Here is a 23,417-nt window from a genome sequence, read left to right as displayed (position 1 = left end):
ATTAAAAAAGCACAGTGGGCATGAGATTTCTATAAATCCCAACCACTTTGCTGGTACTGCAAAACACTGTTTTTGCCTCAGCGTCAAAAACTAGATAAAAGCTCATCGTGGGTACACAGCCTTAGAGGCAGATGATGGCTGCATAACACAGCCATTATCTGCCAGGAAGGATGGAAGATCAGTTCCTGAGCTTGCATCAAAGACGTGGACCCAGAATACAATGTAATAGTACATCACACTGTATATTAGGAAGGCAGTTAATAGATAAGTAGATATCTTTTTGCCTTCTTGTAACAAATGTACTTTATCTGTATTTTATTCATCATGTACAATATTGCTATGGTTTGATCTGTGCCTCATACTGATTGGATGGTTCCAAACACGTGAATTTACTTAACATTGAAAAGATCAGTGGACTCGCTTAGCTGTATGTAAGTAAAAATGCATAGGTCAGATGTATCTTCTGACATGTGGTTTACATGGTATCTTTTAATCTGTACAGAACATACCAATTAATTTGTTTTAGCAGTTTATTTGAGTGCTTCTCATACTGTGATGCTGGTTTCACCAATGGGGCAGCAGCTAGATGTTAGTGAAATTCATCTAGGGCAGTGTTTCCCAAACTCCAGTCCTCACGATCCCCAACAGATCATATTTTCAGGATTTCCTTAAGGTGCTTTCACATTGCATTCTGTGTCCCCATCAGAGCATACATACGAAATCCCCTCCTAAATGGGGTCCAGGCGTATGCGCCGATGGGGCTGTAGACTGTAATGATGCAGACATTGCACTCTGAAGTGCATCATTTTCGGGAGTGTACACCTACAGGAGTCGGACACTCAGACGTAGTAGACTGCATCTGGGTGTCCGCCTCCAGTAGGCAATGTAAAAATGCACGAGCGCAATAGGGTCTTATCCAATTAATAAATGTTACATAAAAGTATTTAAAACTGCTCACCTTGTAGGGTTGTGTGGGACACAACACCTATAAAGCCTAGACTCCAAATGCTGCAGCTTCCTATGGATATGTCAGAGATAGATGCTGGGAAAGGAAGTTGTTTCTGCGCTCTGGAGTCACGACAAACCATTAGTATGGATAAAAATGTAGGTTTATTGTCTACGCGTTCCAGAGTCCTTCCTCAGGACAACCATACAACCTCCAGTAGGCGGAAACTCCCAAAAATAATGCACGGTGCATCATTACAGTCTATGGCCCCCTCGGTGCATACGCCCGGACACAGTTTTGCGGGGGATTTCGGACATATGCCCCGATGGGGACACAAAATGCAATGTGAAGGCTCCCTTAGTATTGCACAGGTGATGGAATTAGTATCAACACGTCAGAAATCGCCACAGGATCTCTCACTGTGCAATATTAAGGAAATCCTGAAAACATGATCTCGCGGGGGCCTTGAGGACTGGAGTTTAGGAAACATTGATCTAGGGAGACAGTTTTCATAGAAGTGAAATATCTGAAATAAGTGAAATATGCTGTACTATATTTAATTTTTGCAAAATAATTGATAGATTGTGTTCTGATTCTAACATCATATTTGGTTTTAGAAGACAAAGAAATTAAAATTGAAAGATAAGTTAAATTTTAGTGTAAACTTCTATTATAGATAATGGTGAGGCCCAGGCGCCATCTAGGTCTGTCTGCTATGCCTTTATCTTGGTCTGATGAAGCCTGGGTAGAAAAAGTATGAGAAAACATGGTTTATTGTGATCCTGTTTTGTCCATGGTATTACATTACGTCTTAGACGTGAAAAAAGTGATACTAATTTAGATGGTTTGTCCTTTGTGGACAATTTTTCTTACTTAAATACCTTCAATTGGGGCTAAAAATCATTTTTGTAATTGGGTTTCATTAAAAATTTTGCACCATTTGGCTCCTATAACCTCTGTATTAGACTCTCAAGTGCTTGCTGCAGAATGAGTTAACAGGGTTGGCGACATTATCTTTATTGTAACAGATGTGTTGAGTGTATCACCCAGGGAGAATATATGGGGGGAGACTCGGTACCCGGGCCTTTACCTTCTTTGCAGGATATCACGGCGGTCGGCTCCCGGGCCCGTCCTCTGGGTCACTCTTTAAAAGGGGGGTTTTAGTGTTTTAGTTTGTCTCGTGACGCCACCTGTGGTTTCCGGTAATGGTTTCCGGCGCTGCTGCAGACCTCCGGGGGTGATGGGATGGCAGCTGGGATGATTCTGCTCCCCCCAGGCGGAGCGGGCCCCCGGGGCAGGGTTGATGGATGGGATGCAGATGAGAGATGGCCCGGTCGGGTCAGGGGGAATGACGGACATGCACACAAGGGATTCGCTTCAGTACCTTTACTGGTGTAACGGCAGGTATGATCCAGGGTACTTGCTAGGAAGGGTGCACTTCAGGACTCTCCCCAGTGAGTGGTTATCAGGCCTCCTGATCCGTGTCTCCCTCTCTAAGCTTCTGGCCAGCCTGGAACTTGGCCTGGCTTCTATGTTGCGTTGCTCTCTCACCTGACCGCTTGGTAGTAGGACTTTCCTTTGGCAACCACTATCCCTGGATGCCGGGGCCTTCGTGGTTCCTAGTCCTGTATTTGATGGTAGCTTCAGGATGACCAGGGGTCTGGAAGCCTCCTGGTATGCCGGTTGTCCCTACAGGGTATAGAGAACCCTGTAGGTGCGGACCCAGTGTCCGGATTGTGTCTTGGGGTGAGCCTGTTATGCTCCTCTGCCCCCTTAACTCCTCTCTCCTCTCTCTCCTTGCCTCGGCCACACTCAGGGCCCTCAACACACAGCAGCTCACGTGCTGCTTCTTCACTGGTCTAAGTGCCAGCACACTGCCTGACTGAACTCAGCTGCCTGACTCCACCCTCCATATATATATCCCTAACTGGTGGTATGAGGTGGAAGGGTGGAGGTGTTTGTTTGTAGTGAGGGCCTCTTGTGGAGAAGTCCGTCCATGCACCCTTTTGGGTCCTGTGGTACCTGTGGTAGCAGGGTGCCACATAGAGGACATGATTTTGTGGCACTCATTGCTATATATATGTATGACAGGTTCTTATCGAACTCTTGTTAGTGCAGCTTTCCTCACAGACTGCACAGATCTCCGGTTCACAAAATGGCTGATAGTGGCGGACCATGTGACCAGACCTGTCCATCAGCCTCCTCCAATTGAAAACCTCACATGAGAAAAGTGCTTTTCTATTGGAGGAGACTGGGGGACAGGTCTGGTCACATGCTCCTCCGCCAGCAGCCATTTTATGAACAGGAGAGCTATTCAGTCTGTGAGGAAACCTGCAGTAACAAGAGCAGAAGGAAAACCTGTCATTCCTATATAATAGTAAGTGCCACAAAATCATGTCCCCAACATATCTGTTAATATAAAAATAATCTGGCCAACTCACTGTGCAGCCAGCAATATACAGTTTAATACAGAGTCTATAGAAGGCAAATGGTGCAAACTTTTTAATGAAACCCAAATGCAAAAGTGATTTTTAACCCCAATTGTATGCTTTTAGGCTTCGTTCCCATGATGAGCCTTGGTGAGTTTTTGACGCTGCAGAATTTCTGCACCTATTATTTAAATTAGGTTACTTGTGGTTTTTCATTGCGTTTTTGTGTGCGTTTTTAAAAGTGTTTTTATCGTGTTTTTGACGCTGTGGCTTTTGTCTTTTGTTGGTGTGTCGAGCTTTAAATAAAGCCGCTTTGTTTTTGATACTTCCTGGTATTTGGCTTTTACAAAACTTTATTGATATACTTAGGTGAATATGTGCATTTGGGGAAAATCCGAACAGAAAACTCAGTGTACCTGCAAGAGAAATTGACATGTTTTGGTTTTGAAAAACACACGGCTGGTCAGTCTATGCTGAATAAAAGAAAAGTAGGCATGAGATTTCTATAAATCTCATCCACTTTGCTGGAACTGCAAGAAGCTGCGATTTTGGCACAGCAAAAGTACGCAGCGTCAAAACCACACCAAAAGCAGATCGTGGGAACATAGCCTTAAGTAAGAAAAAAATAGTCCTCAAAGGTAGACAATCTTTTTAAGAATAAAAAACAACTCAACATCTTTAAATGTACTTTCCCAATTAAGCATATATACACGTGGTCAAAATTGTTGGTACCCCTCGTTTAATGAAAGAAAAACCCACAATGGTCACAGAAATAACTTGAATCTGACAAAAGTAATAATAAATTGAAAATCTATAAAAATGAACAGTCATGGAAGTCAATCAATGGAAGTCAGTCATTGCTTTTCAACCCTGCTTGAACAGCATTTAAAAAAAATTAAACTCATGAAATAGGCCTGGACAGAAATGATGGCACCCCTGAAAATAATGTGACAAAAGGGACATGTTAAATCAAGTTGTGTCCACTAATTAGCATCATAGGTGTCTACAATCTTGTAATCAGTCAGTGGGCCTCTATATAGGGATACAGATACTTACTGTGCTGTTTGATGACATGGTGTGTACCACACTCAACATGGACCAGAGGAAGAAAGGAAAGAGTTGCCTCAGGAGATTAGAAAGAAAATTATAGACAAGCATGTTCAATGTAAAGGTTATAAAACCATCTCCAAGCAGCTTGATGTTCCTGTGACTACAGTTGCACATAATATTCAGAAATTTAAGATCCATGGGACTGTAGCCAACCTCCCTGGACATGGCCGCAGGAGGAAAATTGATGACAAATCAAAGATACGGATAATACGAATGGTAAGAAAAGAGTCAAGGATAATTTCTAAAGAGATTAAAGGTGAACTTCAAGCTCAAGGAACATCAGTGTCAGATCGCACCATCCGTCGTTGTTTGATCCAAAGTGGACTTCATGGGAGACAACCAAGGAGAACACCTTTTTGAAAAAAAATCATAAAAAAAACAGACTGGAATTTGCCAAACTACATGTTGACAAGCCACAAAACTTCTGGGAGAATGTCCTATGGACAGATGAGACAAAAATGGAAGTTTTTAGCAAGGCACATCAGCTCTATGTTCACAGATGGAAAAATGGAGCATATCAAGAAAAGAACACTGTCCCTACTGTGAAACATGGAGGAGGCTCTGTTATGTTCTGGGGCTGCTTTGCTGCATCTGGCACAGGGTGTCTTGAATCTGTGCAGGGTACAATGAAATCTAAAGACTATCAAGGTATTCTAGAGAGAAATGTGCTGCCCAGTGTCAGAAAGCTTGGTCTCAGTCACAGGTCATGTGTCTTGCAACAGGATAAAGATGCAAAATACAAAGCTAAAAACACCCAAGAATGGCTAAGAGGAAAACATTGGACTATTCTGAAGTGACCTTCTATGAGCACTGACCTAAATCCTATTGAGCATCTTTGGAAAGAGCTGAAACATGCCGTCTGGAAAAGGCAACCTTCAAACATGAGACAAATGGAGCAGTTTGCTCATGAGGAGTGGGCCAAAATACCTGTCGAGAGGTGCAGAAGTCTCATTGACAGTTACAGGATTCGTTTAATTGCAGTGATTGCCTCAAAAGGTTGTTCAACAAAATATTAAGTTAAGAAGAGTACCATCTTTTCTGTCCAGGTCTATTTCATGAGTTTATTTATTTTTTTTAAATTCTGTGGAAGCAGGGTTGAAAAGCAATGACTGACTTTCATATGTTCATTTTCATAGATTTTTAATTTATTATTACTTTTGTCAGATTCAAGTTATTTCTGTGATCATTCTGGGTTTTTCTTTCATTAAATGAGGGGTACCAACAATTTTGACCACGTGTGTACATAGCATACACATATAAAGGATGAGCAACATGCAATACGATTTATACTGTATTTAATAGTAAGCTTGAGCAACTGTACTTTATGTAATGAAGAAAATGTTACTTACGGTTCAGAAGGTTTATAAAGGCCTGGCTGAATCTCTCAGCATAAAGGAGTTCAGGCCTTGACATAGAGAGTAAGTGCAACGTATGCTGATCTTCGGGAAGGCTAGAAAGCGCAACAAGCTCACTGTGATTTACATCTTTCCCAAAGGCCAACACAAATAGAGTAAATTTTTCACATTTAGCTTTTCGAGATATTTCTTTCAATTTTTCTTTGTCCCAGCTACTTGTTTTGCTGCTGAGCACTGTAAAAATGACTTTATGTCTCCTCAGGTTAGGAGCCTTCCTGAATATGTTCTCGATAGCCCATTGGATGGAGTAGCCCAGAGCAGATGGACCTTCAAGCTGTGTAACAACTTCTTCAATGTGTCTCTTCATTAAATTCTTTTCATTGTAGGAATCAAGTCCAAACTCTTCTTTAACAGGACTCACATTTCTGTTCGGCATGAAGTTGGGTCTAGCCTGTTGAATTAAGGCTACTCTAGCCCCGGTGTCTGGTGCTTTAGGCTGTGACGATATTACAAAATGGTCAAGCATTGTGCTCACAAAGTCTTTTGCCTTCAAAAAATTATCACTGCTCACAGTACGGGAACTGTCGAGGATAAAGACTATGTCCATGTCTATTTCAGTAGGAGGGACAGGATCCAGTTCACACTCTTCATCAGGGTTGCATTTATCTGAAACACATTTCAACATTGGACAACTTATTACTATGTTATTATCTTGTGCATGTTTAGAATAAATAGGCCAAAATAAGATGCTTTTTCAGGATTTTGACCAGTAAATAATTTTTTTTAAAAGAAGGGGTAAAAAATAGTCCCATTTTACGAATCCCTTTTCTGCTACTTCCTTCTCCTCCACTCTTTGTTTCCTGGCCTCCAGCAATGATGTTCAGACACAGACATGTGACCGCTGCAGCCAATCACCAGACATTTGCTGCAGCAGTGACATGGCTATATTGTCTGTCCTGGAAATCCCGGGTCGCTGATTGGTCCGGCCGCGGCCAATCAGCGACGCGGCATTTCAGAAAAACATGGCGGCCGTTAGCGGCTCATCTGCGGCACGGAAGTCAGCGGCGATGCAGCCGAGAGATGCAGCCGGCTGCTCGCAGCATAAGTCCCCCGACCGCAGGCGCCGCTGACCTACATGCGGCTATCGTCGGAAGATCAGCGGCTATGGCCGCTTATCTCCCGAGGACAAGTGTGACGCCCCTCCCCTCCCCTCCTTTCCCCTCCTCTCCTCTCCCCTCTTCTCCTCTCCCCTCCCCTCTCCCCTCCCCTCTCCCCTCCCCTCTCAGGGTTGCATTTATCTGAAACACATTTCAACATTGGACAACTTATTACTATGTTATTATCTTGTGCATGTTTAGAATAAATAGGCCAAAATAAGATGCTTTTTCAGGATTTTGACCAGTAAATAATTTTTTTTTAAAAGAAGGGGTAAAAAATAGTCCCATTTTACGAATCCCTTTTCTGCTACTTCCTTCTCCTCCACTCTTTGTTTCCTGGCCTCCAGCAATGATGTTCCGACACAGACATGTGACCGCTGCAGCCAATCACCAGACATTTGCTGCAGCAGTGACATGGCTATATTGCAATGTCATTGCTGCATTAGGAAGAACCGAGAATTGAGGAGGACAGAAAAGCAATGGGATAAAAGCATGAATAATAATGATCATGAATAGGACTTTTATAATATTAAGACATTCTGAGCAGTTTTAAAAAACCTTGCTTAGACAATCACTTAAATGGATTGTCCACGTTATTTTTATTTGAACATATGTGTTGGGGTTAGGGACTTGATTTTGTGGCACTTGCTAATCTATCTATATAATTGTCTTATCCCGTCTGTCTGTCTGTCTTTCTGTCTGTCTGTCTGTCCTGGAAATCCCGGGTCGCTGATTGGTCCGGCCGCGGCCAATCAGCGACGCGGCATTTCAGAAAAACATGGTGGCCGTTAGCGGCTCATGTGCGGCACGGAAGGCAGCGGCGATGCAGCCGAGAGATGCAGCCGGCTGCTCGCAGCATAAGTCCCCCGACCGCAGGCGACGCTGACCTACATGCGGCTATCGTCGGAAGATCAGCGGCTACGGCCGCTTATCTCCTGAGGACAAGTGTGACGCCCCTCCCCTCCCCTCCTTTCCCCTCCTCTCCCCTCTTCTCCCCTCTTCTCCTCTCCCCTCCCCTCTCCTCCCGTCCCTGCCCTCGCTCGATCAGGACCCCGGCACCCGGCGTCATACTTACCCCTCCCCTCCTCTCCCCTCCTCTCCCCTCCCATCCCCTCCTCTCCCCTCCCCTCTCCTCTCCTCCCGTCCCTCCCCCCGCTCGATCAGGACCGCGGCACCCGGCATCATACTTACCCCTCCCCGTGCCTCCACAGCAGCTCCTGTGTCTTCCGCTGCTGCTCTGTGATGTGTCAGGTCAGAGGGCGTGGTGACGTCTATACACCGCGCTCTCTCCTGACCGGTCACAGCGCACAGCGTGATGATGCCGGCTGCGCTCGAGTCCAGAGAAGCAGTGAGGTGAGTATTGTATTTTTTTTTTGTATGGGGCCATAGGGGACCTGCATGGGGCACTATGGGGGGATGGGACATCCTGCATGGGGTATTATATAGGGGGGATGTGACAGCCTGCATGGGGCATTATATGGGGGGAGAGGTGACATCCTGCATGGCCCATTATATGGGGGGAGAGGTGACATCCTACATGGGGCATTATATGGGGGAGAGGTGACATCCTACATGGGGTATTATATAGGGGGGATGTGACAGCCTGCATGGGGCATTATATGGGGGGAGAGGTGACATCCTGCATGGCCCATTATATGGGGGGAGAGGTGAGATCCTACATGGGGTATTATATAGGGGGGATGTGACAGCCTGCATGGCCCATTATATAGGGGAGAGGTGACATCCTACATGGGGTATTATATAGGGGGGATGTGACAGCCTGCATGGCCCATTATATGGGGGGAGAGGTGACATCCTACATGGGGCATTATATGGGGGAGAGGTGACATCCTGCATGGGGTATTATATAGGGGGGATGTGACAGCCTGCATGGGGCATTATATGGGGCGGAGAGGTGACATCCTGCATGGGCCATTATAAGGAGGGAGAGGTGACATCCTACATGGGGCATTATATGGGGGAACAAGTGACATCCTGCATGGGGTATTATAAAGGAGGGTCGGGAGACATATGCTAGAATACCCGATGCGTTAGAATCGGGCCACCATCTAGTGTATAATACAGGTGCATCTCACTAAATTAGAATATCATCAAAAAGGTCATTTATTTCAGTTCTTCAATACAAAAAGTGAAACTCATATATTATATAGAGTCATTACAAACAGAGTGATCTATTTCAAGTGTTTATTTCTGTTAATGTTGATGATTATGGCTTACAGCCAATGAAAACACAAGTCAGAAGACAAAGTCCCAGAGTCTGGAGGAAGAGTAGAGAGGCACACAATCCAAGCTGAGATAACAGAAATAAACACTTGAAATAAATCACTCTGTTTGTGATGAATCTATATAATACTAGATGGAGGCCCGATGCTATTGCATCGGGAGGGCGGTAATGTCACGATGGGGGCAGGCTTTGCAGCGTTGAGAATCCCCCCCCCATGTGCTCACCCACCTATCCACTCTCTCTTTCCCCCATGTGCTGACTTCTCCCGTCTGTGCTCTCTTCTTTGACCTGTCTACCCCATGTGCTATCCCCCTTGTCTGCTGTCTCTCTCCTTCCTGTGCTGTGTTCTCCCCTCATGTGCTGTCCCGTTTGAGCTGTCTCCCCCCTGTGCTCTGTCTCTCTCCCCCTGTGTGCTTTCTCTCTCCCCCATCTGCTGTCTTCTCCTCTCATGTGATCTCTTCTTTGACCTGTGTACCCCATGTGCTCTCCCCCTTGTCTGCTCTGTCTCTCCACCCCTGTGCTGTCTTCTTCTCTCATGTTTTCTCTCGTTTTAGCTGTCTCCCCGTGCAGTAAATCAGACCGCCGCCATCTTTGTGCAGGCAGATAGCGGCGGTCACATTAAAACTGCGCATGAGCTCCTCCTGTACAAGGATAGAGGAGGTCAGAGAATCATTTGGCTGATACCGGCAGCGGCGTGTGTGGCGTATGCGGCGTGTTCACGACAGTGTTCCGCTGGTGGTACCGCGCAAGAGGCTGCGTACGGCATATACAGTGTGTGTGTGTGTGTGTGGTGCATACGGCGTATACAGTGTGTGTGTGTGTGTGAGTGTGTGTGTGTGTGTGTGTGTGTGTGTGGTGCGACGGTGTTCCACTGGTGGTACAGCGCAAGAGGCTGATACCACCAGCGGTTTCCATATTGAGACACCCATCACTTGGGTGTCCCAGTATGGCGGTCGATGAACTTACGCCGCTTGGAATTCTGGGATCCGGACACATCTGGACGGAAAAGGATGTGAAGACATTACAAGGTAAGTAAATTATAGATATGAGTTTCACTTTTTGTATTGAAGAACTGAAATAAATTAACTTTTTGATCATATTCTAATTTAGTGAGAAGCACTTGTAGATTCTTCTCCTTTGTGAAGTTCTACCCACTTGTTACTGCAGCCGTCTATTCAGACTGTGCATCTCTCCAGCTCTCAAAAGGTGAATGGAAAAGCATGTGACCAGACATCCCCATCAGCTTCCTCAAAAAATTCTGCAAATAGGTAAGAAATTTTTCGACTAGAGGAGGCTGTAGGACATGTCTGGCCACATGCTCCTCCATCAATTGCCATTTTAAGACCAGAACTGTGCCATCTGTGTCAAAGAACCTGTAATAGTTATATAGTAGTCGATGTCACAAAATCAAGTGCCTACACAAAAAGTGAAGAAAAATAAAGCCACACATGAGATATGAATTACCACAGCCCTTTGTCCAAGGTAACAGACAATGGAATTACCCATGCAAAGTCAAAATCATGTCCTCAACACATTTATTAATCTAAAGATAAGGTGGTCTTTATCTTAATGAATATAAAACAGGTGAAACTAAATGTCAATATGCTTTTAGTTTGTAGTGGGGTTAACACTGGGAGATGTTTTCAGTCAATATGGCGAATCTACTCAGAGCCTAAAATAAACCAGATGTTTGTAAAAAGCATGCTCTTTTTCATTTATTTCGGTGGTTTTCCTAGGTTTCCCAATATAACAGCATTCTGCAGTAGATGTATTTTTACTAAAGGAGTCAAGTGTAAACTTATGAAGATGAACATCACTGAATGGTAATTGCATATGCTAGTGCTATATGTCTGGGATAAAGAAAAGGAGATTTTTTTGTGTTTTTATACACTAGAAACACACAATATGCATGGTGTGAATGGTGCTTATACAGTTTATTCATAAACTAATGAAAAGATCTACCACTTAGGGAGGGTTCCCACTGAGCAGTGGCATACCTCTAATAGTGGCAAACTATGCATCTGCTATTGGGCCCGTGAGTCGGTGGGAACCAAGTGCCAGCATCTTTTCCCCCTCTCACAGGCCGGCATCACACTTTCAGCTCCCCACTTTATCATTCATTTTGTGCATACGAGCTTCGATGTCTCAGCTCAACAGGTGTGATGAGTGACATCATTACATAACGTCTGCTGTCTAGAGCCTAAGGACACATGCTGCAGAGACTAGAGCAGGAGGAAAGCTTTCTTCTTTTTTGATTTTATCTTTGATTATTTGTATGGGGATAACTGTGTGTAGAGGGATATATTGTGAAGCCATCATAAAGTGTGGGGAGCTTTGAGGGTCATCAAATGTATGTGGGGGGTCCGTGTGGGTGATCAAACTGGGTTCAGAACTTTGGCAGCCATCATACTGTGTGTGGGGGGTGCTATGTTGGTGGTCATACTGTGTGGGGGCTATTCTACCATATGGATGGCTGTGTGGGGGTGATCATACTGTGTGGGGATGACCCTACTGTTTGGACGTCTGCTGGGGTTATTATACTAAATGGAGGGCTGTGTTGAAGCCATTATACTGTGTCACTGAGTGTGGGTGATCATACTGTGTGGATGGCTGTGTGGGAGTGATCATATCATGTGGAGGGTTGTGTAGGGGCCATAATAATGTGTGGAGGGCAGAGTGGGGCGATTATACTGTAGTGAGGGTTGTGTGGGAGCATTATACTATGTAGATACCATCATACTGTGTGGAGGCTGTATTGGGACCAGAACACTGGATGGGAGGCTATTTGGGTCATTGTATGGTGTTGGGGGACTGTGTGAACCATCCTAAATTGTTGGGATACCGTGAGGATCATCATACGATGTTAGACTGTAGAGACCTTCATATGGTGCTAAGGGACTGTGGGGGCCATAAATCGCTGTTGGGGGACTGTGGTAGCCATCATATGGTGCTAAAAGATGGTAGGAGCTTTCATATGGCGTTGGGAGACTGTGAGGACCATCATACGGTGTTGCGGGACTGTGAGGGCCATCATATGGTGTTGCAGAACTGTGAAGGTCATCTTATGGTGTTGGGAGACTGTAGGGGCCATCATACAATGTTGAGAGACTGTGGAGGCCATTATACGGTGTTGGGGAACTGAAAAGGCTATCACTGTAGTTGGAAAAGAATGTGTACAAGTATTTGTCTTGAGTTCAGGCTGTTTGGCTCATAAAAGACAAACTTCTCAGCTGTGATCCATTCCTTACTATAGGAAAACGATAAACCATCAATATTCTGACCTCAGAAAATCCCTTTAATATGTTTTTCCTTTCATCCTATTTTTTATTATATTGTGAGAAATATATAAAGGATTCGTCTAAAGGAGTTTGCCTACCTTCTGATTCTCATCATCCTGTATCTGGCTGTAAGACAACTGTTCTGTCTGCTATAGGGTACTAAGAACGCTAACCGTCACCTCATTGACAAAGCTTCATTTTTCAGCTGTCAGCCAAAAATGGAGGGGATCAGAAAAAGATCAACACGTGTTTTCTGTAAAAATCCAGCAAGCCTTTGGCTTAAGTCCAGCAAATGTTTCAGAGTCTGCTGTAAAGATGATGTATATATCCATAGAAGAAACTTCAGGCTGTTTGGCCAAGGAAAGCACAATATTTAATTTCACCCTGCTTTCCAGGTTTTTTATGTACATGGGTGATGAGTAAAAATTACTTAAAGGGATATTACAACCTGGAGAATGTAGCACCTATCCAGAAAATAAGAGATAAATGGTACATTAGTATGGGTCTGGCCTCTGGATCACCAAAATGAGGGGCTTCGGTTTACCTTCCAGCCACAAGATTGGGACTAGGAGCAGCTTGGCAGTTTTCAGCAGTGTCAAAGACTTTGAATAGAGCAGGAGCACCAGGGTGCATGCTTGACAGCTGCCTCATTCAGACTTCTGGCTGGAAGACACTTTTAATTTATTAACTTCCTATCTGTCTTTTTATCAGACTTATGCACATATTCAATCTGAACAGCCCTTATTATTTTGAGTTACAGAATTCTAAGGGACCTTAGAAAGTTTGTTTATTATGTGTGCGAAGAGCTCGTGTAGATGCCTGGATGCTATTCTTTAGCATTAGAGCTCCTGTGTTTTCAGTCCAAGTGCGATCTGACAAACCATCACATCGCACTTGGATCAATGTTATTCTATGGGGCCATGTACATGTCCGATTTTTTCCTGAGACAGCGTCTGTATGAGAAAAAAATTGCAGCGTGCACAATTTGCATCCGTCTATTGGTCCTTGTAAAACTTCGGACTGCACTCTGATGTCATCTGAGTGCAGTCCAATTTTCCTGGACTGATAGAATGGAGAAGATGGAAACTTTTTTTTTCAATCTACTCCTCATCCGATAAAATCAGATCACACTCTGATTAGAGTTTGATCAGAGTGTGATTAGCAGAATTGGTCTGATTTTTACAGATGAGAGAAATTGCGATGATGTGACCCTACCCTTATATAGCACAATCATATTTAACAGCACTTTACAGACATAATTCTCACTGGCCTTATAGGGGCTCACAATCTAAATTCCCTATCTGTATGTCATTGAAGCGTGTGAGGAAACAGGAGAACCCGGCGGAAACCCACACAAACAAGGGGAGAACATACAGACTCCTTGCAGATATTGGCTTTGATGGGATGTGAAGTGAACTCAAGGATGCAAATCAACAGTGCATCCACCGTGCTGCCCATGGTAATGTTCTTTATTTTTCCAGCTCATAAATGATCAGCTCTAAATGAAAAAGAATATGTTTTCCAACAGCCTCCTACCATAGCAGAGTGTGCAGTGTGAAATGACTTCTAGTCTTTGGTCTTGCAGTCTCTTCCAAACAAAGAGCTGGGATCTTCTGCTTTCATCCACCTGATATATAGACATCAATATATCAAACAGGGTATCAAAGTTGGTTATTAGAACTGCATAATAATCTTCATATACAGACACTAACAAATGCTGTTTGGCAATTATAAAAAATAAAGACACATCTCTATATAACAGTACATCTTTACATACCTGTATATTAGAGGTAATATAAAAATACTTTTAAAATGACTCAAAATAAAATGAAAAACTATTGTAATACACTTTTTAAAAACAAACATTACAAATTCGTAAGTAATCTGTTCATTTCTTTGTAGTATCATTGCATTTATAATAAGCCGTATACTACAGCAAGCAAACAATATTTACGATGATTGGTAAATGGCATAAAAAATTGCATGTCTTTGTTTTTTCTTCATTAAATCCACAAAAAGTTAATACAAATGTAATGCTTACATAGTGTTTGCCAGAATGGTAATCAAAGAGTTTTCTCATCATCATCACTGGGTAAAACTGGAAAGTACTGGTAAAAACAAGCACATTTGCAATTTATCTCTTATTAAAGTTCCTTCTTGCTACCTTGGTTAGCAGCCACCACTGCAGCCTATCAGAGCTGGCTGGTCACATACTCTAGGAGAGGAGCACTTACAAGCTCTTTGCTGTAGGGCACTGTGCACTGCTTTTCAGTACCGCGCCCTCCTCCAGTGCTGAAGATGCAAAGCTGCTTCAGCTTGAAACCATAGATTTCTCCAGTTTGGACCTTTGGACCGGCAGCACAACCATGGAAGTACTATCATGAGAATTACCCTTTATAGGGAAGCTATCAGCTGCCCAAACCATAGACAGCATGAATCCGACACTGCATGCATTTTATTGCAAGCTTGTATGTTTTACTCTGAAAGATATGAAAAAGCCAACCAAGGACTATGCGTCTCAGATGACTAGTCCTTCATTTAATCCCTTCTTATCATACTACTTTCATACTACTTTGTCTCAGCAGGTAAAATGATTAGAAATACATAAATTAACATCTTAATATGGCCCCGAGAGATCTTCAGCTTCCATCATCACCACTGGCTGTAAGGCAAGTGGCCACAGCAGAAACCTTCCTCTGCGACGTTTAGCCCTTACCAGTTTGTAAGGGATGAGGAAGAGATGAATACTCTAAAATATTTCTACTATTTTTTTCAAAGATGATTGTTCCAGTACATGCAGAAAATCCTGCAGACTGACAAATGGCAAGTGCATGTGGTTTATTCTATATTTCTAGGATTAGTGTTCCTTTATTTAGTTATAATTACAGTGGATGTTACAAAACTAAACTTTGTTTGTATTGTATAATTGAATACTGCATTTTAATAGGGTTTACAGTTTAGCTTATCTAAAATTTGCTCCTTATAGGTACTTATTTTTTAATGTATAGATTTTTTTAAGCAAAAGGCTCCTGAGACACTGAGTAACTTCTCACAAACAAGCCGTGAGGCGGGGAAGTCAAGGAGTCCAAGGTCAAATACCAGGAGAATATGTCATACACAAAAGGGATAAGATGAATGAATAGTTAAAAAAGCAAATCCGAGGTCTAGCACAAAGATTAGAATATCAGCATTCAGAGCAAACACACCACCGAGCGAGGCTACGACTGGCAATGGTTTGACCATTGCCAGCCAGCGTAATAGTGAGGTAATCACCCTGAACCGGTGATACCTATTGGAAACTCTGCAGGCCTGACCAGATTGGGCAGCTGAGCTATTACAATATTGACAGCTCAGCACGCCCCTGCCTCTGATTGAGTGGCTGGGTTGTCACTCAAAATAGCCCACATTCCCCTGATCCTATAGGGTGGTTTAACTGTCAAAGCGTTCTTAAGACACCGTGAGTGGTGAAATCATGACACCAGACCCCCAGGTTTCCAAGGAAATCTAAAATGGAAAGCCATAACCAGACTATTGGCCTTTACTGATTGAGCTGGAACCCAGAATCTTTCCTCAGGTCCATATTCCTTCCAATGGATGAGGTACTGGAGGGAATTTCGGACCCTCTGAAAATCCACAATTATCTGTACCTCGTACTCCAAACCGCAGGGATAAGGGAGATAGAATTAAAGCAACAAACTCCTTTAACCCCTTTTATGACGTGGTGCATATTAGTACGCACCACATCTGTACCCCCGGTTCAGCGCGGGCTCCGGCGCTGAGCTCGCACTGAACCAGGCACATTTCAGCTGATTTATACAGTTGACATGTGCCTGCAACAGCTGCGGGTGGAATAGCGATCCACCCGCGTCTGTTAACCAGTTAAATGCCGCTGTCAATCTCAGCGGCATTTAACTTGCGCTTCCGGGAAGCGTGTAATTGGCCCCGCCCATCGGTGAACACGTGATCGTTGGTCACCGATGGGTTGGCATGACAATCCGGGGTCTACAACAGACCCTTGTGGTTGTCATGTCTTGATTGCTATGAGCAACGCCCAGTGGTCGGCGCTCATATCAAGTGAGCATTTCTGCTGCATATAGGCGATCTGCTCATTGCTTGTATGCAGCAGAGGAGATCAAACAACTGCTGCTTCTAGTCTCCTATGGAGACTATTGAAGCAAGCAGAAAGTGTAAAAAAATGTTTTTAAAAATATTAAAAAAATAAAATAGATATAAAAGTTTAAATCGCCCCCCTTTCGGGCCAATTCAAAATAAAACAACAAAAAAACCACATACACATATTTGGTATTGCCGCATTCAGAATCGCCCGATCTATCAATATAAAAAATAATTAATCCGATCGGTAAACGGCGTAACAAGAAAAAATTCTAAACGCCAGAATTAAGTTTTTTTTGTTGCCGCAACATTGCAATAAGATGAAATAACTGGCGATCAAAACATCAGATCTACTCCAAAATGGTATCAATAAAAATGTCAGCTTGGCACGCAAAAATAAGCCCTCATCCGGCCATAGATCCCGAAAAATGGAAGCGCTATGGGTCTTGGAAAATGGTGACTTTTTTTTTAGCAAACTTTGGATTTTTTTTTTCCACTTATAATATGTTTGGTGTCTAAGAACTCATAATGACCTGGAGAATAATAATGGCAGGTCAGTTTCAGCATTCAGTGAACGTGGTAAAAAAAAAAAAACTACTGTGGTATTGCACTTTTTTGCAATTTCACCGCACTTGGATTTTTTTTCCTGTTTTCCAGTACATGATATGATAAAACCAGTGATGTCATTCAAAAGTACAACTCGTCCCGCAAAAAATAAGCCATCATATGGCCATATTGACCAAAAAATAAAAAAGTTATGGCTCTGGGAACAAGGGGAGCAAAAGACGAAAACGCAAAAACTGAAAATGCTCCGGTAATTAAGGGGTTAATAGGGATCTTTGGAAGACGTTAAGGATACAAAGTGATCGAGGAAGCTTCAATCCAAAAGCAACCTGATTGACCATTTACAGAATCTCATAGGGACCAAGGTACTTTGGACCCAACTTTGCCAATGGCACTTTAACTCCTTCACGACATATGATGTATAGTTACGTCATATGTCGTGTCCCTGACATTGATGCGGGCTCTTACGCTCAGCCCGCATCTTTCCCGGCACATGAAACCTGATTTAAACAGATGTCACGTGCCTTTAACAGCCGCGGATGGAATGGAGCTCCACACGCGGCTGTCAATCAGTTAAATCCTGCTGTCAATCTCAATCTCGGAAGCACGTCATAAATTAGAGCCCCTGTCACGAGATTTGTGGGGCGCCGATGGATTGTGATGACAGCTAGGGGTCTGGTAAAGAGCACCCTGCCTGTCATTACAATACTACCGCTGGCCGGCGTTCATAGGGGATCATGATTTCTGCTATACATACTGTAGTAGACATAGTAGACATTTAAATGCATCAAAGGCTCATCGTGGGAATATAGTCTAATTGTCAATTTTGAACAGTCACTTAGATAATAGTCACTACACCCATTAGTTACTCTAACAATCCCACCCATCAGCCACTGGAGCACTGTTAAATTAATTTAGAAGCACTGGATGTTACATATACACAGTATTTTAGTACATGCAGCTAATATCCCAATTTTGCTTTACCTTACTCTGTACATTTAGCACAACCACCCCACTGGTGTTTGTGAGATTCATGTAATTTCCAGGAGCCACTTAAAGTACTTTAAATACTTATAAACCAGGTTCATTTTCCAATAAAATCCCCTTACAGTCAGAGGCAGTCATGCATAGGGGATAAATGAAAATGATATAAATAGATGTGCACCCACACTACTCCTGGAAACAGATGCAATACGTGGAGAAAAACAAAGGAGTTTGATTTAGAAAATTAAGAATACTAATCTTTCTTAATATAATCAGTACAATTTAAAATCAGCGGACTAACGTACAAAAAACTCATCAAAAAATACACCACAAAAGTGAAAAACAAAAAACCACAGACCAATAAAACAGGGCAAATGGTCTCACCATAGGGGAAAATGTAAATGCTCATTAGCATGAGAGTACACCCACTGAGGAAATTAATGCATACTTGTAAAGAGTATTATGTCTCTTGAATTTCTTTATTCCCTAGGGTGCAGACTCCAATGCACATTACCAAAAATGCATGTTTAAAGCCAAATGGCTATAGGTGGTGAGAACCCCCAAGTAGTGAAATGCAGCCTCCTACGTTTCGATTATTCTTGTTCACAGGGGAATAAGCAGTGATTTTAATGATAACATTAATAAAGATTAGTATTCTTAATTTTCTAAATCAAACTCCTTTGTTTTTCTCCACATATTGAATTCCGTTAAAGTACTTTTAGTATATTTATTTTAGGCTTAATATTTAAGCGCAGCAGTGTGCTTTGTTTGATCTTATTCATTATCACTTAGATAATTTATTTGTCATGTTCCATATTCTTGCAACATTGTGGAGTAAAAAGTAATTTTTCACAAGATTTTACATTTGAATTTCTCAAGAACTGTATCTCGGTGGAAAAGTGAATTTGTAATTCAGGCACACAATTTACACCATTTTCGATTTATGTTGCTGTCCAATTGTATTCTTTAGAGAAATTCTTAAGAATAAAATCTCATCGTAAAGAGGTAACATGTTTCACTCCTGGCTACAGTGAACTAACAACAGTGCCACATATAATTATTTGCAAATGATCTACTATCCATGACTTCAGTGCATTCTCATTTCCAGATGTTAAAAACAAAGATTTTGTTTTAGTGACTATTGTCTGCATTGATCTGTAAGTCAGTTACAATGTAATTATACGGAGAGGGGAAAAGGCTTATTATGTTTTCTTGTCCAGAGTTACTAAGTAACGGACCATTTAATTTGGTGTAAGTTTCGTAAACTTATTTTTCTCCAAAGTTTTTATAGTATTGGTACTAAAGGTATTTTTTTTTGTTTAGAACAGTGGTTCTCAAACTGTGAGAAGAGGCAGTTTTGACAGAAGTGATTATACTGACTAATTAATTGACTAAGTTTTGTGATTTTTTTAATATAGATTGTCCTCTGGGTTCAATATAATGAGATTTTGACAAGAGTCATGATCAATCGTGTTTCCCTGGCATCGTCATGTTCAAGCTGATAAGGCCCCATTAAAATAAGATATTGGGAAGCCATGGCTTAGAAATTTTTCTTTTAATTATCCTATCAGAGATTTAGTAGAAGGATATTATCACTATGAGTTCCCATATTCGCTTTACAAAAGAGCATGACTTATTCTTGAGGACTCAACAGGTCTAGACATTACACAGACAATCATTTGTTTTGGTAAAAACTGTGTAATGCCTCATTTTCCCAACAGTTGTGCTGCAGGGAAATGAAACACTTTCTGCTTGACTCCACCAAATCTAATCACTAGCCCTTGATTATCCTATTAGAGGACCCTTCTAACAAAAATAAATTATCTAAAGTGAAAAACTCTTTTATCCCAATATAAATTAGCTTATTGCCTTACATCATATCAGACATTTTAAAGAATTATTCTCAAGTTTTTAAATTGCTTTAGTTAGACAGCACGAAAATAAGCAAGTTTGTAATTCATTTGCATGTTCTATCTCCTTTCATTCTTCTGCTGTGAGAGCGTTGATCTTATATGGTGTACAGCTTTTTTTTCAAGGAGATTGACCACCAGCGCCTGGCCAACTAAATTCAAGAGAAGAGTTAATTCCTAAGATCCTAGTCAGTTCTCTTTAGCCAATTGATTTCTATACAGCAGCTAGCTGCTCCCATTCTCCCTCCCTCTCAGCTCCTGACTGAGTTGCTCTAATCAGACTTGCATAATCATAATCCCTTTCCACACACCCAATATTTGCATTTTCAAGAGCAGATTTCTTAATCACAGCTCTCACTTTCTTGAGTCAAGTGCTTGTTCAAATGGTGTACTATCTCTATATGTAAATTTATTTTGACAATAATGTTCATCCAGGCCAAATGTGTTCCCAAGAAGCCAGTGAATACTGTGGGTATATATTCTCCAAAAGATCTTTATTCCTCAAGTAAATACAACGTGTTTCGACAAGATTATGCAGATCCAGCCTGTCATGTGAATGTAGCAGAGCTGGAGCCGTCCTGGGAACCATGGAAAGGTAAGGATGAGGTTGCTTTATTATTTTACTTTTATTGCAGGAGATCGTTGGCTTCAGCTGGAATGGGCGTGATGGTAAGTATGGTTTAATTTAGAACAATAAAGAATTGTGTGTTTATTTCAATTAAAGGACTTTATTCTGAGTGTTTGTGCTTTTTTTAACTTTGACTATGGGGTTAGTAATGGGGGTGTCTTATAGACGCCTCTCCATTACTAACCTGGGCTTGATGTCAGCTGGCATTATAAGTTGACATCAACCCCAGCCCTATTACCCCACTGCCACCGCTACAGGGCAGTGGGAAGAACGAGGCTAAGTGCCAGAATTGGCGCATCCTATGGATGCGCCATTTCTGGGGCGGCTGACGGCTGGTGTTTCTTGCCTGGGAGGGGGCCAATATTCATGGTACCCTTCCTGGGCTATTAATATCAGCCCCCAGCTGTCTGCCTAGCCTTTGCTAGCTATTAAAATAGGGGGAACCCCACGTCATTTTTTTGAGGGGTCCCCCATTTTAATAGCTGGTAAAGGCTAGGTATTCAGCTGGGGGCTGATATTAGTAGCCTTGGAAGCTCCGTGGGTATTACCCCCTTCCCAGGCTTCAAACAACTGCCCCAGCCATCTGCTTAACCTCCGCTAGAGACTAAAATTACGGGGAATCCCACGCCAACTTTTTTTTAATAAATCCTTTATTTTAACACTAAATGACAAGTACAGTAATCAACACTGTCACTGTACTTATTATAAATGTGACTGACATGTTTCTATCTATCTAATCTATGTGTGATGCTCTATTCTTTCTGTTCTAAATTGTCGGGTATCGGTGAATGCTGCTGATGAACTGCCGGACGGCTTTTTTAAAAGGCGGGCACATGAAAATCGGAGGGCACTAGTGTGTTCCAAGTGCCCTGCTATGTTTTTCATGCACCCTCCTATATACCCTGCCTGCCTGTCTGCCTATATATTCTGCCTGCCTGATATTTAATTGAGTACCGTTCCCATCGATTTGGGCAATTTTTGACCTTCTGCAGACCGCTGGGGGGGACCACCAGAAAAATGCTCGAGTTTCCCATAGACTTACATTGGGCTCGTTGCTCGGGTTGAGCACCCGAGTATTCCAATGTGCTCATCCCGAGCTTAGAGCACCCGAGGATTTTAGTGCTCGCTCATCACTAATAGTGATAACTATGTACACTTCAGATAAATAACAATATTATGACAGATGGAAACTAAACAAAAATGTCTATTAAGGAGTAGTGTCCCCACCCAGAAACCAGTAAGTAAGGAGACTGAAGAGCTGTAAGCTACACAAGAGACAATTTGAAAATGCCCTTTTAAAAATAACTGAAGACTGACAGAGAAAGCTTATGCTTTGTGCATAAATGGATAAGACATAGGAGCTAAGCCAGATCCGTACAGTGCAGGTGAAGCTGGCCTACTAAAGTCCCCCATGTCTAGCATGTTTATATACCAATGAAGCTCAACCTGTTGACTATATAAGAAATTTGGGAATTTCACAAAATGGAGCAATATTACAGTCTTGCAGTGTATTTTGTCTTCTTGTATTTTAGTCTTCCTGTGGGACTAATAAAACTAGTAAAAACACATTTATTTTAAACAAATTTAAAAAGACACACACATACACCGCATTCCAAATTATTATGCAAATTGGATTTAAGTCTCATACAGATTAAATTTTTTTGTTTTTCAAATAAACTTGTGGATGGCATTTGTGTCTCAGGGCTCTTTGCACCATTGAACTCAACCTCAAACACCTGCGATAATTAATTATGGAGTAAAAGCAATGGTACTGCCACGCAAATTAATATGTAGATGGCTAAAACACTTATACCTATAATGCTAATATTAGACAAGGGATAAAAACACAACATCAAAATTACCCCTCTGTGTGCTCACAGAAAAATAATCTATTAGAAACATGAATAGACAATAGACACCTACAATGCAGTTGGTGCAACAGAAAAGCATTGGTATGTAATGTCATCCCTCAGCAGTTCTCTTGTAGTGTTCTGGAAACCTTCCCTTGCTTGTAATGTAGTTTGGATAAGTCCTTGAAGAATAATATTGAGTTGTATGATGCTGGAAGTTTCCTACAATCTGTAGTCACAGGTAGCAATTTATTTCTTACTTGAGAGGATTACAGTGTATAATGTCTCTCGGAGTCACTTTAGATAGAAAGTTAGGTTTTGGAATTCTTCAAACATTAACCACTAATTGTTCTCCAGATATTTCTGGGACAAGCTAGGTTGCCATTTGTGTGACAAAGCAGTTTAAGTCCAAAGGAACAACTTTTTCAGGTATTCCCCTGATATTTATATCGTTTTTCTTTGTGCAATCCTCAGAATTAGCAATTTGTAGCTTTAACGAACAAAGATACCTCTTTGTTTAATGACTTAAAGATTTTTGACATGACATCTTGAATTTATTGCACAATTGTAATAGCCTTGCCCGTTTTTTAATTTTTTAAGTTAGAACGTTTGATTTCCGATGATATTATTTTACTTTGAGCTACAATGTTCTGCTGGATTGAAGCTTTCAGATCATTCACGATTTTCTTTACATATATTTCTGAAGCTGGAATATTCTCTTTAGGGGTAATATTCATTTCAGATTTCTCACAATCAACAGAGGTGTTACTTGTTGAGTTGTTAAGAGTTATTCAAAGAGTCGTTCCTCTAATTAATGGAGAATGGTTTAACCGCATGTATTTTCAGAT

The 23,417-nt window shown here is 41.9% G+C and overlaps 1 protein-coding gene across 1 annotated transcript in view; it reads right to left on the bottom strand.

Annotated features, from left to right (window-relative positions):
• The window catches only part of LOC141265246 (collagen alpha-4(VI) chain-like), a 429,350-nt gene that overhangs the window by 95,865 nt on the left and 310,068 nt on the right, over positions 1 to 23,417 (bottom strand). The window contains exons 37-38 of the mRNA XM_073678073.1: positions 14,057 to 14,147; positions 5,835 to 6,506 (exon numbers count right to left, since the gene is read on the bottom strand). Of these exons, the coding sequence (XP_073534174.1) occupies positions 5,835 to 6,506; positions 14,057 to 14,147 (763 nt within the window). The remainder of the gene's footprint in view (positions 1 to 5,834; positions 6,507 to 14,056; positions 14,148 to 23,417) is intronic.

Source organism: Phyllobates terribilis, unplaced genomic scaffold (genome assembly GCF_046119375.1).
Source record: "Phyllobates terribilis strain yellow unplaced genomic scaffold, ASM4611937v1 Scaffold_4__5_contigs__length_816908805, whole genome shotgun sequence".
Classification (NCBI taxonomy): Eukaryota; Metazoa; Chordata; class Amphibia; order Anura; family Dendrobatidae; genus Phyllobates; species Phyllobates terribilis.
The sequence above is the reverse complement of the archived record's forward strand: the minus strand, read 5'-3'. Positions and strand labels throughout refer to the sequence as shown.